General features: G+C 43.0%; 1 protein-coding gene and 1 long non-coding RNA gene across 3 annotated transcripts in view; one reads left to right on the top strand and one right to left on the bottom strand.

The window, feature by feature from the left end:
* The window catches only part of LOC117147781 (chaoptin), a 197,148-nt gene that overhangs the window by 168,320 nt on the left and 11,304 nt on the right, over positions 1-17,524 (top strand). For both annotated transcript variants that reach the window (XM_033314819.1, XM_033314818.1), the window contains 2 exons: positions 10,475-11,339; positions 12,054-12,316. In XM_033314819.1, the coding sequence (XP_033170710.1) occupies positions 10,613-11,339; positions 12,054-12,316 (990 nt within the window). In that variant the 5' untranslated portion in view covers positions 10,475-10,612. The remainder of the gene's footprint in view (positions 1-10,474; positions 11,340-12,053; positions 12,317-17,524) is intronic.
* Positions 15,625-17,445, bottom strand: LOC117147787. Its single transcript, XR_004459868.1, has 3 exons — positions 17,052-17,445; positions 16,785-16,966; positions 15,625-16,727 (listed from the first exon to the last, which is right to left on the bottom strand). It is a non-coding gene; the product is annotated as an uncharacterized LOC117147787 (long non-coding RNA).

The following is a 17,524-nucleotide window of genomic DNA, read 5'->3' as shown; positions in this document are numbered from 1 at the left end:
ATGTCTTTAACTTAAAACAAGAGAGAACGCTAAGGTCGAGTTCCCCGACTATCAGATACCCGTTATTCAGCTAGCCCGAATGGAACGAGACTTTTCATCGTTTTTCATGAACATTGGTAGAAATTGGGGGGACAAAATTAATTTTAATTCACTAAGGTCTGGGTAGGATAGATTTGACAGTTTTAAAACAAAATGTCTTCGGCATATCTATAGAAATTGGAAAGAAAACTGATTTAATACAAAAAAATGAAATCATTTCTCAAAAGTGTGGGCGTGCCAGTTTTTGCCGGTTTTGGAGCATTAAAGTGGGAGTTTTTATCAATACAAATTATCGATACAAATTCACAAGACTAATAAATATGAAAAAATATCAAAACATTTTGCAAAAGTGTGAGCGTGTTTCGGCGGTTTATGGGCGTTAGAGTGGGCGTGGCAACATTTTAAAGTTCCTTATATCTCGACGCTCATATGAACGGACAGGGAGACGGACACGGCCAGATCAACTGAGCTATTGATCCTGACCAAATATGGTTGAAAACGCTTCCTTCTCCCTGTTACATACTTTTTAACGAATCAAGTATACCCTTTTACTTCTAGAATTCTCTTTTGTCTTATTTCATCTGTTATGTTCTCCTGTTCTCAATTAGGGAGATGCTCTCTTTTGGCCGCCTGCAAAGGATGATTAATGATGTTCTCTGTTTTTCAATTTTTCTGAATACTGCTAATTGTTCAATTTACATAGGCCTTTCCTGGTAATTTTCCGTTGGCGGTTTGTTTCTATTTATCTTATTGACTACAATTTTTATTTTTAATTTCGTCCGAGGTCGGTCTCCACTACACACACTACTATCATTCGGAAATAAGGCGAACTGGAGTGGCCGGCTTAATAAAAAAAATCCCAGAAAAGCTGGAAAGTCGGAGTTGGATTTCCTCGAAGCCAAATCGAAGTTGAGAGCAGTCATGGTTTTGGTTCCCGTCATCATTTTTGGAGACTGAATCGCAAATCGCACTTCTCGGTACTTTTAATTAGCCGCCACTTGAGCCTGTGCCGCTGTTTAGGCCTACATAATGGCCAATTAAGGCCACTTTGTCCGAATACAGCGTTTCAATTTCGATTTGATTAGGGCAAATTCTCTTTATTTTTATGCAGTGATTCCGGCTAAAATCCACGATACTTAAGAGTTCGCAAAATTTTTTAAATAAAAGCTATTTTATGCAGAGGATAACGATCATTACTTTAAAAAATAAATGTACAGAGTTGGCTTAGGGAACTTAAAGAAGGCCAAACCTGAACTAGGGGGGTATTTTCCCAAGTGTACGAATTTGGATCAGCCCCATTTCCCCATTCTCTCGTTCTTCGCTGCCTTCCCTTCGTGTTGACTTTTGGATGGATGGTCAAGTGTGCGGGGCTCGTCTTCAGGCCATTCGCCCAAAAATTAAAAACCGAAGAAACAAAAGTTAAACAAATAAGAAAAATACCGAAATGTGTTTTTGTACTTTTCCTTCTTCTTGCGCAGATGCTGCGTTGTTGTGAAGCAAAAGTGATTTAAGTGAAATCAATTAAAAAATTTCGTTGTCTCTCGATTGTTTGCCTTCGCTTCTGCTTCTTCCCTTCTTTCTTCTGACCCCACCCCCTTTCGATGCCCCTTTCGAGTGGCATTTGGATTTTCAATGAAAATTAATTTCTACATTTTCCCCGTCCAGCGTATTATGTCCCCTCCCACTATGCTAATTATTTTCACCTTTTTAATGTTCTAGTTTTCACTTTCGAACAAGTTTGTGTCTCTGTGGAAAAAACCCTAACATTAATTAAGAGGCGAAAACCAAACCAAATGTCAAAAGTTTTGCGTGGGAGTCTAAATATGAAAATACAAAAACGAGCCAAGAACATGGACATACGAAGTCGTTGGCACGGGCAATAGATTTGGCATTTGAAAAAGTTATAACTGGATTGGAAAGAGTGGCAGCTAAGTAAATTGAAGCTTAAAACACGCAATTGGATGTCTCTGTCACCACAGTAACCTCCAGTATTCATCGCCAAAAAGTCATGATGTGTGGTGGTTAGTGAACATTCGCTGTTCTCGTTCATACGCTCCGTTATTTTCTCATAGTGGAATAAAGAAGCAGATCAGTCGGCTATACGCGGTATACATATGTACATATGTATGTGTACATATGCTCCCTATGGCGGTGCTCCAGAGTCGTAACGCAAATTGACAACTTAATTCCATCAGAGTTCCAAGTGCGTGCACACAAAAATCCAAATACGCTCCCCGAAAGGTTGCCCTTTTCTTAGGCATTTTCCACACCACACCCACAGTCAGAGTTCAGAACGAATGTCGATGCTGATTCCGATTCCGATTCCGATTCCGATTCGACATTGACATTCAAATCTAAACATAAATAATAACAATGATTAACATATCAACACGTCGCTGGAGCAGGAGGAGGCATGGAAGGGACTAAGCCGCATATGCATGCCAAAGATACAAGAAAGAGTCGAAAAAGTGGAAAAGCGGGCAGGAAAAGAAAATATATCGATGCCCAGCGCTGGGCTGACGTGAATCAAGTTTAAAGCGGGAAAACCCGTAAGGGGCGGCCAACATTCAACATTTTTGGGATTCATTTGCTTTGGGCCTCGGCCTCCAAAAGATAACATCAACACAATCCTACGGGTAGGGCGAGAGATGGCCGGGGGGGTCGGAGAAAAGAAAAAAAAAAAATTGGAAAAAATAAAGACATGGCTGCAAAAAAGGGATCACATGGCGAGGACAGCATGAAAAGTGGACAGCAATTTGCAAGTTTGCCAAAGCATAAGCCATTTATGTATGTATGTATGTACATACGTAGCTTTGTGCTCCTCTCTTTCCTCTGCTTCAGGAAATTCTTTGGGGATAAACTAAACGAGAATTCAATGCAGGCCAATCTTGCATTGCTATTCTGGCATAAACATAGAAAATATAAAACATATTAAGGGGAATCATTCAATCAAAATGAAAAAGGCACAAGGAATTTGAGGTAAGTGGTAAGTGTGCTGACAATTTTGACCGCAGTGCGAAGTCGAAGGTTTTTAAACGATATATTTTCGTACAATTACGAGTATTGTTCTAGCTTTGAGAACATTGTAAAGGCAATGTCGTCGAACACATTTAACAATTTTCGGTCTGGGCGCTCCGTGTGCCAGCTCAATACCCTTTCAGAGGGTATATTGATTTCAGTCAGTTAGCAACGAAGTGGAGGAGACATTTGCGACCATTTAAAGTATACATATATGTATATTCATAATCAGTATGAACAGACGAGACGAATCCTCCATGTGTTTTCTCAAAAGACAATTTCCTGTTTCAGTTAATATATAAGGTGAAAGTTGGACTGGATGGACCATGAGAATAAACGGAAAATATTGAATAATGTTGCTTTTTATTTCGAAGTTTTCTAATTCTGTAATTAGCAATTTGTGATGATGTTAAATTTCAGTTTAAATTTAATTTTAATTTAGAAAAAAATACAAGAGAAAGAAAAGTTTATTTTCAGTTTCGTTGTTTTTAAATACATGCATAACTACATAGTTCTAAGGTATGACGGCTTCGGCTTTGGCCGAAGTCAGCCTGATTTCTTGGTTTTTATTTATCATTATCATAGTAGAGGCAACGCTCTCTTTACGAATCTGGAGGGCCCCTCTCCCTTCCCCTGACCAAGGGCGACGACAGCCAGTGAAATATTTCCCTAAAAGAAAACACCAAAAATCGGGAGCACATCTTTGGCGAGCACTCCACTCGGGCAATGTTTTGCTCCGATAAGGCGGACATGGCTTACTGGGAACCCGAAACAAAACCCAAAGACAGAAACCGGCAAGGCAGAACTCAAACCCAGAGCCCCAACACTCAAACACTCAGCTCAAATCGCAGCCGACGAAACTCGTGACATTCGAACTTAGCAATGAGTCATCAGAAAACCCAAAGATCACTACTGCATTGACCTTCCTGGAAGGGTAAACATGGAAACCAGGAGAACAACTCACTCCGAAGAATGCCTAGACGTGGCACATCTGTGGCCCATAATGAGCCGCCACTTGAAATTTCTACACCACCGTGTTATTAAGCATTTGGTTAATTTCAACCGGGCGTACCGACATCCAGCCACATCCCTATCTTGCTTTCATCACTCAAGGCCTGTGTATGTTTTGTTTCTCGGCCTTGGTTGGAGGTATTCGAACGAGTGCACCATAAGTGGATGTGTCAGGTCTTCCAGAAGTCTCTTTCGCTTATAAAGTGTGCTAAAAGTTGCAACATGGCATAATAAATGAGCTTTAGCACTATTGGTTTACATACAAAATAAAGATCAGGAATTTTAATTCAAATGTACACACATACATATGTATGTATAATTAAGATACTCGTGCCAAACTAACTTTCCATAATGCTGTATTGCGTGCCATTTGCACAATATGCTAATTCATCTTTACTGATAATTAGGTTATCATATAGCTACAAAATCAAAAACCTCAAAAGCTCCCTATCGGTGGCGAAAAGGGCACTCACCCTGCCCGATTTCCTCAATTCTAACGACGATCGTAATTTGTGTCATATGCATTAGTTGTTCCCAAATGAGTAAAAATAACTCTGTTACGGACAGTAAGCTAATTATAATCAATTCTAATCGCCTTTAAATTGCTGTGAGTGCCCTCCGGGTCTTCCTTTTCTGGGCCGCACTTTAAAAGGTGCTGCTTGTTGTTGTTGTGCTTCTGGGCTTCCGCCCTGCAGGAGCTAATCGAAGCCAGCTCAGACTAAACAAACAGTTTCCCCCGGCCGTCCTACTCGGTTGTTCATACTCCGTCCTCCGTCCTCCGTCCTCCGTCCTCCGTGCTGGCCGCCTTTCTCGCCTCTCCGCTCCCTCGCTGACCATTTTCAGTTGGCCATTTAGTATGTGCATGTAATTTCCATTAGAATACCCTGACCAGCGGTTTACCGCGCACTTCTTGTGGCTGGAAATGGCAACGCAAGAAAATCGCAAAATATCTGAACAATGTTGAGCTTCATCCGAAAAACGTAAGATAACATTAGCACGTTACTTGGTTGAATAGGTACCGTCTATCTATCTATCTACTAAAAAAAGCTCTTTCTTTCTGCCATTCAACTATCCAACTCATAACATTCTCTTCCTATTTACTCAGCAAGTCCCAAAAGGGTATTCCAACATCGTGTACTCCAACTGTGTTTTCTCTCCTTGCTAAACGCCATGTTTATGGGCCTTCGGCGTTTTCCGCTCAATTCTATTTTCAAACTAAGCCCATCTAAAACGAACTAAACCGAACTGAACTGAACTAAAACGAGCTGATTGCTGATTATGGTATTAGGCAGAAAAATGGAAACGTTTTTGTGGCACTTTTCAATAGAAGCTCCACTGGAGCTAGCTCGGCCCAGCCTGCTCCGATGTGGAGCAGGAATCTGAATCGAAATGGGAATGGGAATGGGAATGTGACTGTTAGCCAACAACAAGGAAATCTACTCAAAGACGTCTTGAGAACCTCTGCTTCTGTGACCCCTACTGCCTGTCAAAATGATACTTTCTCAGAGTTTCGTTTGCTTAAAAGCCGCAGCAACCGCCAGATTGCTTGTCTTAACGCCAGCAGCCTCATCCCCAAGCTGAAAATTCCGCGACTGTCTGTCAATCACAATTGATGCGATGGCTTCAACGTGATATTCCCTCGTTTGAACTTCATTTGACGTGGTATTTTTCCGCATTTTCCCTGGGTACTGGTGCTAGGCATTTTTCAGGGTGGCCAATTACCCCACCCTTAGTGGAACAAAATGGAAAAGAGCACAATCTGGGCAAGAAAAACAGGGAGCGGCGGAAGTCGGCTTTTTGATGAATGGCCTGTCAGTTGTCAGTCGGAGCTGAGGAAAACACGCATGTCTACGTTTCGCACAGCCGAAAATTGTAGGGAATTAAGTGCTGGTAACTAAAATATGGCTAACATAGGACACATTGTCAAGTAATACAAGTAATGTAGTTGTGGATCACTTATATTTAACTGATTTTGTAGAGGTAGCTTAAATGCTCGGAAAGGTGTCAAATCGATAGCCAAATTAATGATGTAATTATGCACACTAAAATGCCACTTCATCCCTTTAAATAGCCAATCTTCGATAAATCGGAAATCGGAACATCTTTCCCATGTTCCCGATAAAATTCCAAAGTCGGCTTGTCCAAGTCTTGCTAATGGAAACTTTTCATTTGCTGACGCTAATTAGCTGACTGTTTTGACTACGGTAGGGGTGGCATGTGGCATTCAGCTCATTGCCCAATTGAGATTGTCTTCAAAATGCATGCTGTGCGTGTGTGTGGGTGGGTGCCTGTGTGTGTGTATGCAGCGAAGCAAGAACCCATCTCCGGTCTCTCGTCTCATTCTATTCCCTTCTGTTACTAGCGCCGCCCCCCTTTATAATGTAATATCATGTTAGGTGTAAACTTTTATTATTATGATTATACTTTTGAACCACCACCCCCACCCACCTACTGCTATGGACAATGTTGCTATTGCTGTTGCTTTTGCTTTTGCTTTTACTGTTGCTGCTGAAGTGAAGGAGCCACGATGTTTTGCCCTCCCATTTTCTCCCACATGGACTCGTATGGGAGCTGGTCTGGTTCTGAAGAGATACGTGAAAGTCACGTGAGTCATTAAAATGAAATGGCAGTCGAGTCAAAGTAGAAGCATGACAGGGGCGTATGGAGGCGATGATGTGGCTCTTACACTGGGGTAGGAAGAGTCAGCTTGGCCACAGCAGGCGTGGCCTCCCAGCTTTTGTGCAATTATATAATTATCACAGAAGGAGGCCTGGATTTGGCACAAACAAAGCAATATTGCATTATGTATGTATGTACATATATACCCCGATTTTGTGTTTTTCGATCAAGGTGCATTGTCGACTCGTACAAACATTTCCCATGTCTGCACCCTCAACTGAATATATTACTTGTTTTGTAGGAACTAAATTTCACAATATCAATTAGCATAATGACTTCGTAGTTAGCTCACACCAACTGGATAAAATATCCGAAAAAGTGTATCGCTTCGCTAAGTGGGATCGCTTTTTCAGTGTACAGTGTACTTGTGTGAGTGATGAGACTCTTGCTCCAATAAGCAAAGTGGTGTTGCCATCATTGCTGCTGTTGCAATCGACCGCGTACTCTTTGTCATCGCTAATGTCATCCGAGCTGAGGTTTCTCCTGGGCTTTCGGCCCGAGTTGGACATACAGATGGATCCATATTCAGGGACAACGGTCCATTCCTGTCGTGTCTTGGCCCTTGGGACCTTGCATATTAACTTGCAATTAGTTTTCGACGTCCCTTCTTCACTTCATCTCGCTTTTCGGGTGGCCTTTGATTTGTTGCAGATGCGAATCGATCTCAGTTCGATGAACAAAGGATAGTATTAATTGCTCTATATAGTGGGAGCTATGCGCAGCCTTGATAGAGTATTTCCATGTGAAGGGGATTGATTACAATTAGGCTGCCCGGTGGAGAGGCAGAGTTTATCCGAATTTCTTGACAGAAATACTACCTTACATGACACAGGTTTGGTCCTTCATAGAAAATTCTCTTAGCTATAAGTTTGGGCCCTGTTAGCCCCGTTGCTACTGGGCCCTGGGTGACCAACGTTGCATTTGCTGAGCTAACCACGTTATCGATAGAAAACTTGCCGAACCTCCTTGTTATCGGATTTGAGAGCTTAATAACTTTGGATATACTAAATTAAGTCATAATTAATTTCCGTTGGCATTTAAAACAAATTGTGCTGTAGTAAAATAGACTGTTTGTGCCTAGCTGCATACGTACGATACCAAAATCTGAGAAGACAAGAAGAATATAATCGGTAGTCTTTAAAAGCTAGGAAGCTTTCATTTCATTTCTATAGAGACCTAAGCCCTTGATGTACAAATTATCATTTTAATAGATTTTCGGTATATTTATTAGTGTAGGTTTATTAATTATAATAGGGCTTGCGCGGTCTGCACTTAATGAGACGAATAGTAAGTACGTGGCGATGACCGACGCTTCTAATCTTTCAAAATCGACTGACTTAAGTATATCAAGAGTTCTTATCTCTAAAGCTTAACAAGTTACAAGCACTTGAGGCTTACGACTATATTTCGTCTGTTTGGTGATTGTGTTAACTTACATATGAGTAAACCAATGAAATAGCTAATAGTTTATTAATCAAATTGATTTAGAAATGTATGTACACGTGGAAAATAACTGAGGCGCTCAATGTTAACTTTTCTTGAATGTTGAAAAACTGGTTTCCCCTTTCCCCAGCATGGCGCACAAAATATAAATGCAGCCATATTATTTATTACAAGTAGCTGGACAAACCTCTGGTCCTGCGGTTCTTAGCTACCGCCTGTCCATTTGTCATCCGCATTCAGTGAATTCTCTTTTAATTGCTTAATGACGGCCACATTTAGCATTAATTTATTAATATGCCGATTTATTGATTTCGCCGCGTTAAATAAATGGCCACAGCATATTTAATTTCAGCGCCTTGCGAAGGCCATCATTTCAATTCCATTTGTCAATGGCGATCGCAATTGCACTACGAGCCTTTGTTGTTACTCAATTAACTTTTTATTAGCCGCAAAAGCGAGCCCAGCTTAAACTTCCAACTGACCGACCTTTGGCTAACTGACTGATTAACCGACTGAGAAACGGAATGACTTGCCAGCGAACTGACCGCTGCAGCGACTGAGGAAGCTCGGGAAACCAAACTCAAATGGATTCACGAACACGCCGAAAAAATAAAGGGAAAATAAACTGGAAACGTAGCAATAAAAACTTTAGTTGTCATGGCCACTAATTGAAAAGGCCGCGAGCCAGGGGATGAAAACCTGGTGGTCGCCGGCGGTATTCAGACCGGGATTGCGATTCCCCAAAGCTTCCATAGCTACCGGCGTCAGGTGAGGCGATCGCGCACGTGGTGGCAACGATTTCCTGCGCAAGGTGAGATGGGTTTCGTGGGGTTAGAGCCTCCAAGGAGCCGCAGATGTCCACTGCACTCACTTTGAGAAAATAAAATAAGTCCGGCATGAAGGAAAATCAAATGCTTAAGCTCACTAGACACCACAGCTGCACATCCTGTGCCTCTAAAAATTAGATTCTTAAGTCTATCAGTAATTTGGTATCAAGCTCTAACCAAAATTCGAATGTGAATTTTCTTCTTAAAATGATAACCAAACCCATTTCGTACACAAGATTGTATTCGAAATTTGTTGTTTGTCGGCAATTCCATTTCATTTTGAAGAAGTTTGCGCAGATCCAGGTTTTTTCTCACACTTTGTCATCTCCCTTCAAATTCAAGTACATTCACGCCTCCTAAAAACGAAGTGAGTTACCACAAAATATTCAAAATCTCCCAATACGACTTTTGTACATCGCTGGCCTAATAACCACTAAAACTATGTTTCAATACTGGGAGGGCACAAGTCCTATCTCCATTAAAAACTACTATTCCAATGCCCTATCTGCTACTTTCATCCATTTGCTGTATTATTTAGAACTGTTTTGCTGTCATCGTTGCTGCCCGCCGGAAATTCAGAATAATTAATATTTAGCTGCCGTTGCTGGCATTTTTTTTTTTTTTTGCCAACGAAACTTCCGATTAAGACGAGGGACGGCCGGCAGGAGTTATTTGGCGCATTAGCTGCCATAATTTTAATGGCATTTAATGGCCCTAGAGTGGAACTGAATGGAGAATGGCGAAAAAACGCATTAATTACTAAACGAGCGAACAACAACGACTAAGTAATAAAATAATAATAATAAAGCATGCCAACGTGACCGTGTTCCACGAGGGAAAAGTCGGTATATTAGGAGCCAGAAAAGCCGAAAAAATTCACGCACTTGACACAAATTCCTTTCGGAAGGCGGCGAGCATTAAAATTGAAAATAGAAATGAAAAGAATGAAAGAAAATTTACGAGTGAGAAAGGGTGGGGAAAACTGCTGCAAAGGCAAGAAGAGCCAGCGAATACTTCATATTATAAACGATGGCAGTCCGACAAAAAAATGGTCTTATGCTGTCAGCATAACATGGCAGGAAAAAAATCGGCCCAAAGGATGCTCGAAAGACAAATAAAATTGCGGCCGGGACCCTGGTATGTGGGTAAGTCCAGGGACCTGACTCACATAAGCATGAACCATTAATTTGCTGTATAATTAAGCTCTAACTGGGTTTTCGCATTAGCACTTTAATTACATTACATTTTTAACTAGTCCTTTACTTCTCAGAGGATTTCGGAATCCGAGTGGTTTTTGCGTCATCTTGGGCGCTGATTGTTTAAGTCCTTTCGTTACTATTTCCTCACGCTTCAGTCCTGAGTGCTGGGCTAGGTATTTCAAATCGCACTTCTAGAATTCTACTAATACTTTATTAATTCTTTATTAATTGGGTTTTTCGACTTTCCCCACATTGCAGGGATATGGTAACAGGAGGATATCCAGGCGAGTGCGACACGCTGATTGAGACCGGGTGAACGAGACGAGGACAAACAGACGGCAGGCGAGAGGTGCGGCAACAGGAACTGCAACAAAGAGACAAGGGACTATAAGGAAAATGTGCCAAGGGAGGAATTTAAGGACGTCAACAGCGCTGGTAAACTTATTAGCGAAATGCACGAAGTCAACAAACGGACAGGCGGCAGTCCTTGCAAAGGACAAGGAATCGGAAAATCGGGGAAACCTCGTGCCGCAAAAACAACGAGCTAAACGTCAAAACAAGCAGCAGCAACACACACAGCAGTACACGCAAATGCTGCAGGAGCAGCAGCAACATCAGGAGCAGCATAATCAGCGCCAGCAACAAGGACGTCAAATAGAGCAAATGGCAATGGAGACAAATGAAGAGGCGGCGGCTGCCAAGGAGCACGAACACCAGACCAAACCGACAGACTCCGAATGCAAAGGCAAACACAAACACCAACGGAATCGCAATAATGTTGCCGGCGTTCAGCAGCATGTCCTGCGGTTGCAGTTGGAGCTGCAGTTGCTTCTGTGCGCCCTGTTGCCGACTGCCTTGCTGCTGGGGCTGCTGCCCCTGCCACCTGGCGCCGCAGCCACGGCCAGGATTTCCAGTGCCAAAGGCCCTGCACGTGAGCTCCTCTTAACCGAGATGGGCGGAGGAGGAGTCGGGGTCGGAGTTGGCGGCTCCTCCGGCGGAGCAGCACACCCGGCGGGCGGTGGCCCTGGCACAGGACTCGCCGGGGGAGACGGAGGAGGTGCGGCTGGCATCGAGTGCCCCAGCTTCGACAACACCGCCTGTCCCTGCTACAAGTTCGAGGATGGTAAGTGCGAACGGTCGAGCGAACTAATTAAACGCATCAGCCGAGACGCCGGACAAAGTTTATTGCACTCGGGACGAACGAACTCCATATGAAGCCATCGAATATCAGATACCCCGTAGATAATAGTTACTTACAGAAAAAAAGTCAGCCCACGTTTTTGTGGAGAAGAATAGTAAACGTGTTTTTTTTTATTAAAGTTTCTGGTGGTGTGCAAAAATAGATACATTTTGTTTGGCAATAGGCATGGAATGAAATCTTATTTCAAATAACTGCCCGGATTTTATTGAGTCTCTCTTTAATCAGACCGCCTTAAGAGTCCATATCCAGAACAGGAAGTGTTTACACAAGGCACCAGGGAAGCTTTCTATCGACGATTTTCAGAAACGAAATACAGTGTAGTCAAGGAAATGTATGCCGTTTTCTTTTTGCAGCTAACTTTGTTAATTTGGGTTATATTCATTTATAAATTGGATAAGTAATTTCGAAGCTAGGATGATGGTTAACGCTATATTTCAAATTAAACGAGACCGGCCTACAAGTCGACTGCCAATCCGTGTCCTTCTCACATCACTGGGGCTGGGCAGACTACTAACAAGCAGTGCAGTCGACTAGCTGGGACGATTGCTTTGATGGAAATAATGGAAAAGCACACACACATACACACTGCACTTGCCCGTCTGCGATAAGCTCGTGATTAATTCGCCCTATTTTCAGGACTTTTCCTGGAATGTCCCGGCACGACGGCGATATCGCTGCGCTCAACCCTCGAGCGAATATCGGCGCCGATCCACTCGCTGTCCATCTACGACTTCGACCGCTCGGTGACGTCACTATCGCAGGACGTCTTCCAGCCGGGCGTCCATATCAGGCACCTGCAGTTCTCCCACTCGCACCTAGAGGCGCTCAAGGACAACAGCCTGCGCAACGTCCGCTCGAGCCTGGAGTCGCTCAGCATTGTTAATGGGAAACTAACGCAGGTGAGTTGAATTGGGAGAGACAACTATCTATATTGTAAATGGGTTCAATTTCCACAAGTTATATATGTATATATGTACATTGGTTTAATAGATTGATCAGTGGGAACTTCCAGTAGTCCTTACCTGTGCTAAAACGACAATAGTTATAAGCAGCATTTTTTGTAGAGGCTATCTGTGCTTGAATTAACATCCAAATTCAATTGACAGCTGGTCCGGTTCGCTCCGACTAATAGAAAAATTCTTGCATACATTTTAGGTTGATAGTTATTAATATATCACATATGGATACTGATAATATAGACAGAATATATATTATGTATAAGGTCGCAAATATCTTATTTACTGCGTTGCAAACTTCTAACTGAAACAATATACCCTCTGTTAGGGTATAAGATTTGCGCTGCATTAGTTCCGAAGCCCTTAAAAATGTTGCGGTTGTGATTGAAGTATGCTATCTATGCTAGCACCTAAGTAGAGAGGGATACTCATTTATGAGGAACTGGCTTCCTGCCGCATAAATTGCACCTCGCCGTGGTTTCGCCAAGCCAATTAGTCCACGTCCATCGAGGCTGCTCCTACATCGGGACCTGGAACTGCGAATTGAAACTCCGCACCGTATCCAGCGCAACATAATGTTAAACACTGTTGGGCAACCAAAAAATGCAAATAGCTTTCTATGCCATTAAATTTGGAAAACAGCCGCCGCAACGGCAGCACCGCCATCCAGGGTCCAGAATCCTGAGTCCTGATTCCGGGCATCGCAGAATTGGAGCACAGTGCCTCGCACTCAACGGGGGCGATCGGCAAACGGGAAATGGGAAGTGAAAGGCCCGCCGCCAGCTATAAAAAGTAATTTGCCGCCGCCGCCGAATAACAAACGAGCCAAAGCCAAAAACAATTGCGTTCAATAAAATAATTTGCAGGCGAGCGGCGCAACTGGCAAAATCGACCAGTCGGAAACGCATGGAAAGAGACGATTGCTGAGGAGCTGATAGAGAGGGCAACATGTGCTCGGAAAAGCAATGTATAAGGTATGGCATAAGTCAAAACTTCCATACAATAGCTCAAAAGCCAGAAAAACAGCACAAAAGTCGAGTTTTCCCAGAATTTAATTTGATGTTTCAATAAGTTGTTCCAATTAAAGCGTGCCTAGATTTATTTGAGTTTTAAAAAGATTGCTATGCACCCAGTGACCACTGGTTACTAAAGTTCATCCAAGGTCGGCTTCCGCGGGTGGCCTGCGGGTGCTCCCTGGGCAAGGAGTGTCCGGAGCGGGCAGCTTTTCACAGGCATCTGGCTTGTCGCCCACCTGTCGCTGCCCACAGTGGCGTCTATCGGTGCGGTGCCAGCCTAAGAAAGATTCTGGTAAATATGAAAGGGGGTGTTGAAATCAGCTTAAAACAAGCGGAAAATATCTGGCCGATACCCCACGCAATTAAACTGAATAGTTTTAAAGTAATTTGACATTTTACGACTTTTTGGAAGGCACCTGGAAGTGGTCTTCCTTGTAGCTAAATTTAAAACACCACTCATTCGACTACTGCGCACTTGGGCGGCCGTGACAATTCTGGTAGAGAAGCTGACAGTTGTTGGCCAGCAGCTTGCAGCTATGCAGATTTCGCGACCGAACACACAACTCCGCCCTGCGGGGTGTTCTCCTTCAAATCACCGGACGACCGGGACATGGATAATAGCAAGGTCGTCTGTACTGTCCGCCAACGCCTTGGATTCTGCGACATTCCAGCCCTCGGGTGTTGGTCACTTGGAGAGGGCTTCCGCGGCGATTCAGGGCCAGAATGTTCTGGAAGCGCTGGCAATCGCCGTTGGGAAGAAGACCACAGCCTGGAGCGCATGCAAAGGGGGCGTGGCGGCGGGACGCGGATCACTCTGAACTCGATGGTAGTGGGCTTACCGGTAGTTGTCTTGTTATCGCAACTAACTGCCGCAAGAAGGTCAAGGGCTGAGAGCGATTTCAAATACATTTTAGATGTTCGTAAGCATGGTAGTACAGAAGTGATTTAATTGAAGGGACTTTACCGTACCCAGAACGCATCCCGTGTTGAACTTGCACATTATTCTAGTGTTAGTAATTATCTTTACTGGGCATGATGGTTGTCGTCAACCTTATACGCTTTTTATAAAACTCCTGGATCTACATAAAACAGAATACCAGAGAGAGAGACCAGGTTAAACTTTACCAATAATTATTTTTATGAATCAGGTCTGAACCATTAAATATATAATAAAATATATAATGCTTGTAAGCGGGATACTTAATTTACTTTAATTTACTACTTACTGAAAACAAAAACATTTTAATTTTTAAAAGCCAGAACTTTTCCTTTAACGCTTTACCTATAAAGCAAGCCTTAGGTTGCGAGATGTGGAAGAGCAACCTGGTTTCTAGACAGTCAATGGCTATAAAACTCTGGCTTTTCGGGGAAGAGTTATCATTCAATCACCCAATAATGTCGAAACTGAGCATTATCCTGATGATTGCAACGGTTGTGGTGACCGTTGAGGTCGATAGCATTGTGCCCCCTCCCTCTGCTGGGATCCCTGCACCCTGAAGGACCTAGAGAATCCGCGGCTTCTTTGTCTTCGCGACAGAGCCACCAATACCTGCAAATGTGTCGTTGGATATCCGGAAGCAGTGGCGCCAGCGGGCCATGTGCCCCCAAGAAACGACCCGTGATCAGGGATTAGAGAGTGGACGCCGTGAATCGTCGTTGTTCTTTGGAATTCAAAATGCCCATAAATATTTCATTTTGTGCCAACAATAAAAATAAATATGATTTTATGGCAGACCATTTCTTCGCTGGCCAGCCACTAACCATAAATTTCGGTTGAGTCAGGGCGGAGTCGCATGTCCTGGGTCTCTTGGATGGCTGTGTCGCGTTCGTAAGGCGCGAAACGGCAGCGCAAAGGTTCAATAAATTAAAATCGACTGCCATAAATTTTCGTGTCAGTACATTAATTAAAAGGCCGTAATTCGCTTTGTCCATGTCATGTGACACTGCATCTGCATCCTCTCGATCCTTTGGCATTCAGACACAGATGTGCTCACCCACACGTGGCCAATGTGGTGGAAACTCTGCTCAATCAGTGCAATTAAAACTCCCTCCGCTCGAATGGGGTTGTTCAAATAAATAACGAGAAAATATTTTCGAAGATTCATTTCAACAAATGTATTTACTAAAAACTATGGCTGCAGAAAACATGCCAAACGTTACCAGCGAAATATTTAAGAGGGCGGAAGTGGTGATCTAAATATATGTTATTATAGATACAGTTTTGACAAGGGAATCAGCTCGATTAAGTTTTATTACTGTACATTTCCAACAATTTATAATGTATTTTAGGAGCGAAGATTGGGTTACAATACAATTGGCAACATTTAAAGTTTGTTGTAGATAAGAAGAGTAAAATATAACAAAAGCTAACGGCATTGTTGAGGCTTGGCCAAAATTTTTTGTAAGACCGATAGAAATTGGCCAGAACAATTACAAATGAAAAGCAAAAAATAAAAAAATATTAAAACCTTTTTTTAAAAATGTCTCGGTGGTTTGTGGGCGTTAGCGTAGCGACTATGTATCTGATATCCGCGTGCTTAATCATGCATTAATGCATCTGAATGCCCTCTAGCTTTTGTGTTCATCCGTAAGATCTCGACATCCATACGGATGGAGAGACGGACGGACAAGGTCAAATCGACTCGGCTCGGGATCCTTATAGGAATATATGTATATATGGTTCATATGGTTAGAAACGCTTCCTTCCACCTGCATACATAATTTCCAACGAACCTTTTAATCTACGATTAGCGGGTATAATAATACATACCCTAACAGCAAAAAATAGCATTAGTCTAAAAATGATTATGGCTCAAGTATTTCAAAAAGTATTAGTATGTTGCAGTTGGACCCGTGCGGAGTCGATGATAAGGCCTTATCTATCGATACAGCGATTGGGTGATGATTTTGGGTGGCCCGCCCCTTTGGGAATCCTGTTGAGCGATCTGGCCGTTTGAATTATCCCAGATCGCTCTGGAATTACTCTTAAATGGCCCGGGTTATGTCTAATAGCCCAAGTCGTGAGAGGATTAGGAATATGGCGCAATAGGGCGCCGGGCAATATTGCATTGGAAGTCAGGAAAATAATTATTTCGTGAAGCCAGTCTGCTTCGCCGCCGAAACTTCATCTGTATTTTTGAAACTTACTTTTCAACTACACTAAGGAGTCACCATCTGCCCCGAGGCGATCCCTAACCGCCGGTGAGTCAGTTCAGGGAGGGCCACGTTCTTTGGATCAGGATTCTTCCAGGGCAACCTCCCTTGACTTCTGTAGATTCCTTGGCTAGTCTGAAGTCTTCGACCGCCACAATTATTTCAACGGCCGTCAACCGTTGGTGCTGAATATATTATTCAATTAGGCTTAGTTTTTGTGTTAATTGTTTTGTAACGCTTACCTGAATTTGTCACTCAATACAATATTTGTCACACCCTACGTATGTGTATACGTTCATAGTAGTGCCCTTTTAAAAAGCACATTGCGGGCCAAGTTTCCGCGGTGATTTGTAGCCCATAGAGGATTCCCAAACTTGTTGCTTTGGCCATTTCAAATCAGTCGAAGATCAAGGGTGATCGCTGCCTGATGAAGGATTGAAGAAGAAAATTAAAGAATGTGAGAGTTAATCAGTAATTATATTTATGTGTAATAAAAGAAGGAATCCTACCGGAATGCTTCACTGTAGGGGATGTGGAGCTGTCCTAGTCGACTGGAGCGAGACCGACGTGTTGATAATGGGTGATGCCCGCCACAATCCTTCGTGCATCCTAGGTCGGGTGGGCGCGCATGGTCCTAACATCTGCGACCACCAAAACCTAAACATTTTGTCGTTTATGTTAATTTAATTCGTTTGTTTACATTTTTCGGTTTGTCTGCTTATTAGAGATCGCAAGTATGTAGAGTCGTGAGACGTCGATAGTTATCGATGCTTATGGTGCGAGCTGTGGGGCACGAGGGAAACTCTGCCCTGAGAAAAGCCTGAGCTAGCGGCACTGCCACTAGGAAAAGAACGCAGTTCGTAACATGTGGTCTAAGGTAACACGTGCTGCGAATCTGCACACTTTCATTCAACTTCCTATCTTTTTATATTCCTGTGAGGCCGACGTCTATATGGACAGGCAGACGGATATAGGATTACCG

The sequence above is a fragment of the Drosophila mauritiana genome, chromosome X, assembly GCF_004382145.1.
Source record: "Drosophila mauritiana strain mau12 chromosome X, ASM438214v1, whole genome shotgun sequence".
NCBI lineage: Eukaryota > Metazoa > Arthropoda > Insecta > Diptera > Drosophilidae > Drosophila > Drosophila mauritiana.
The sequence above is the reverse complement of the archived record's forward strand: the minus strand, read 5'-3'. Positions and strand labels throughout refer to the sequence as shown.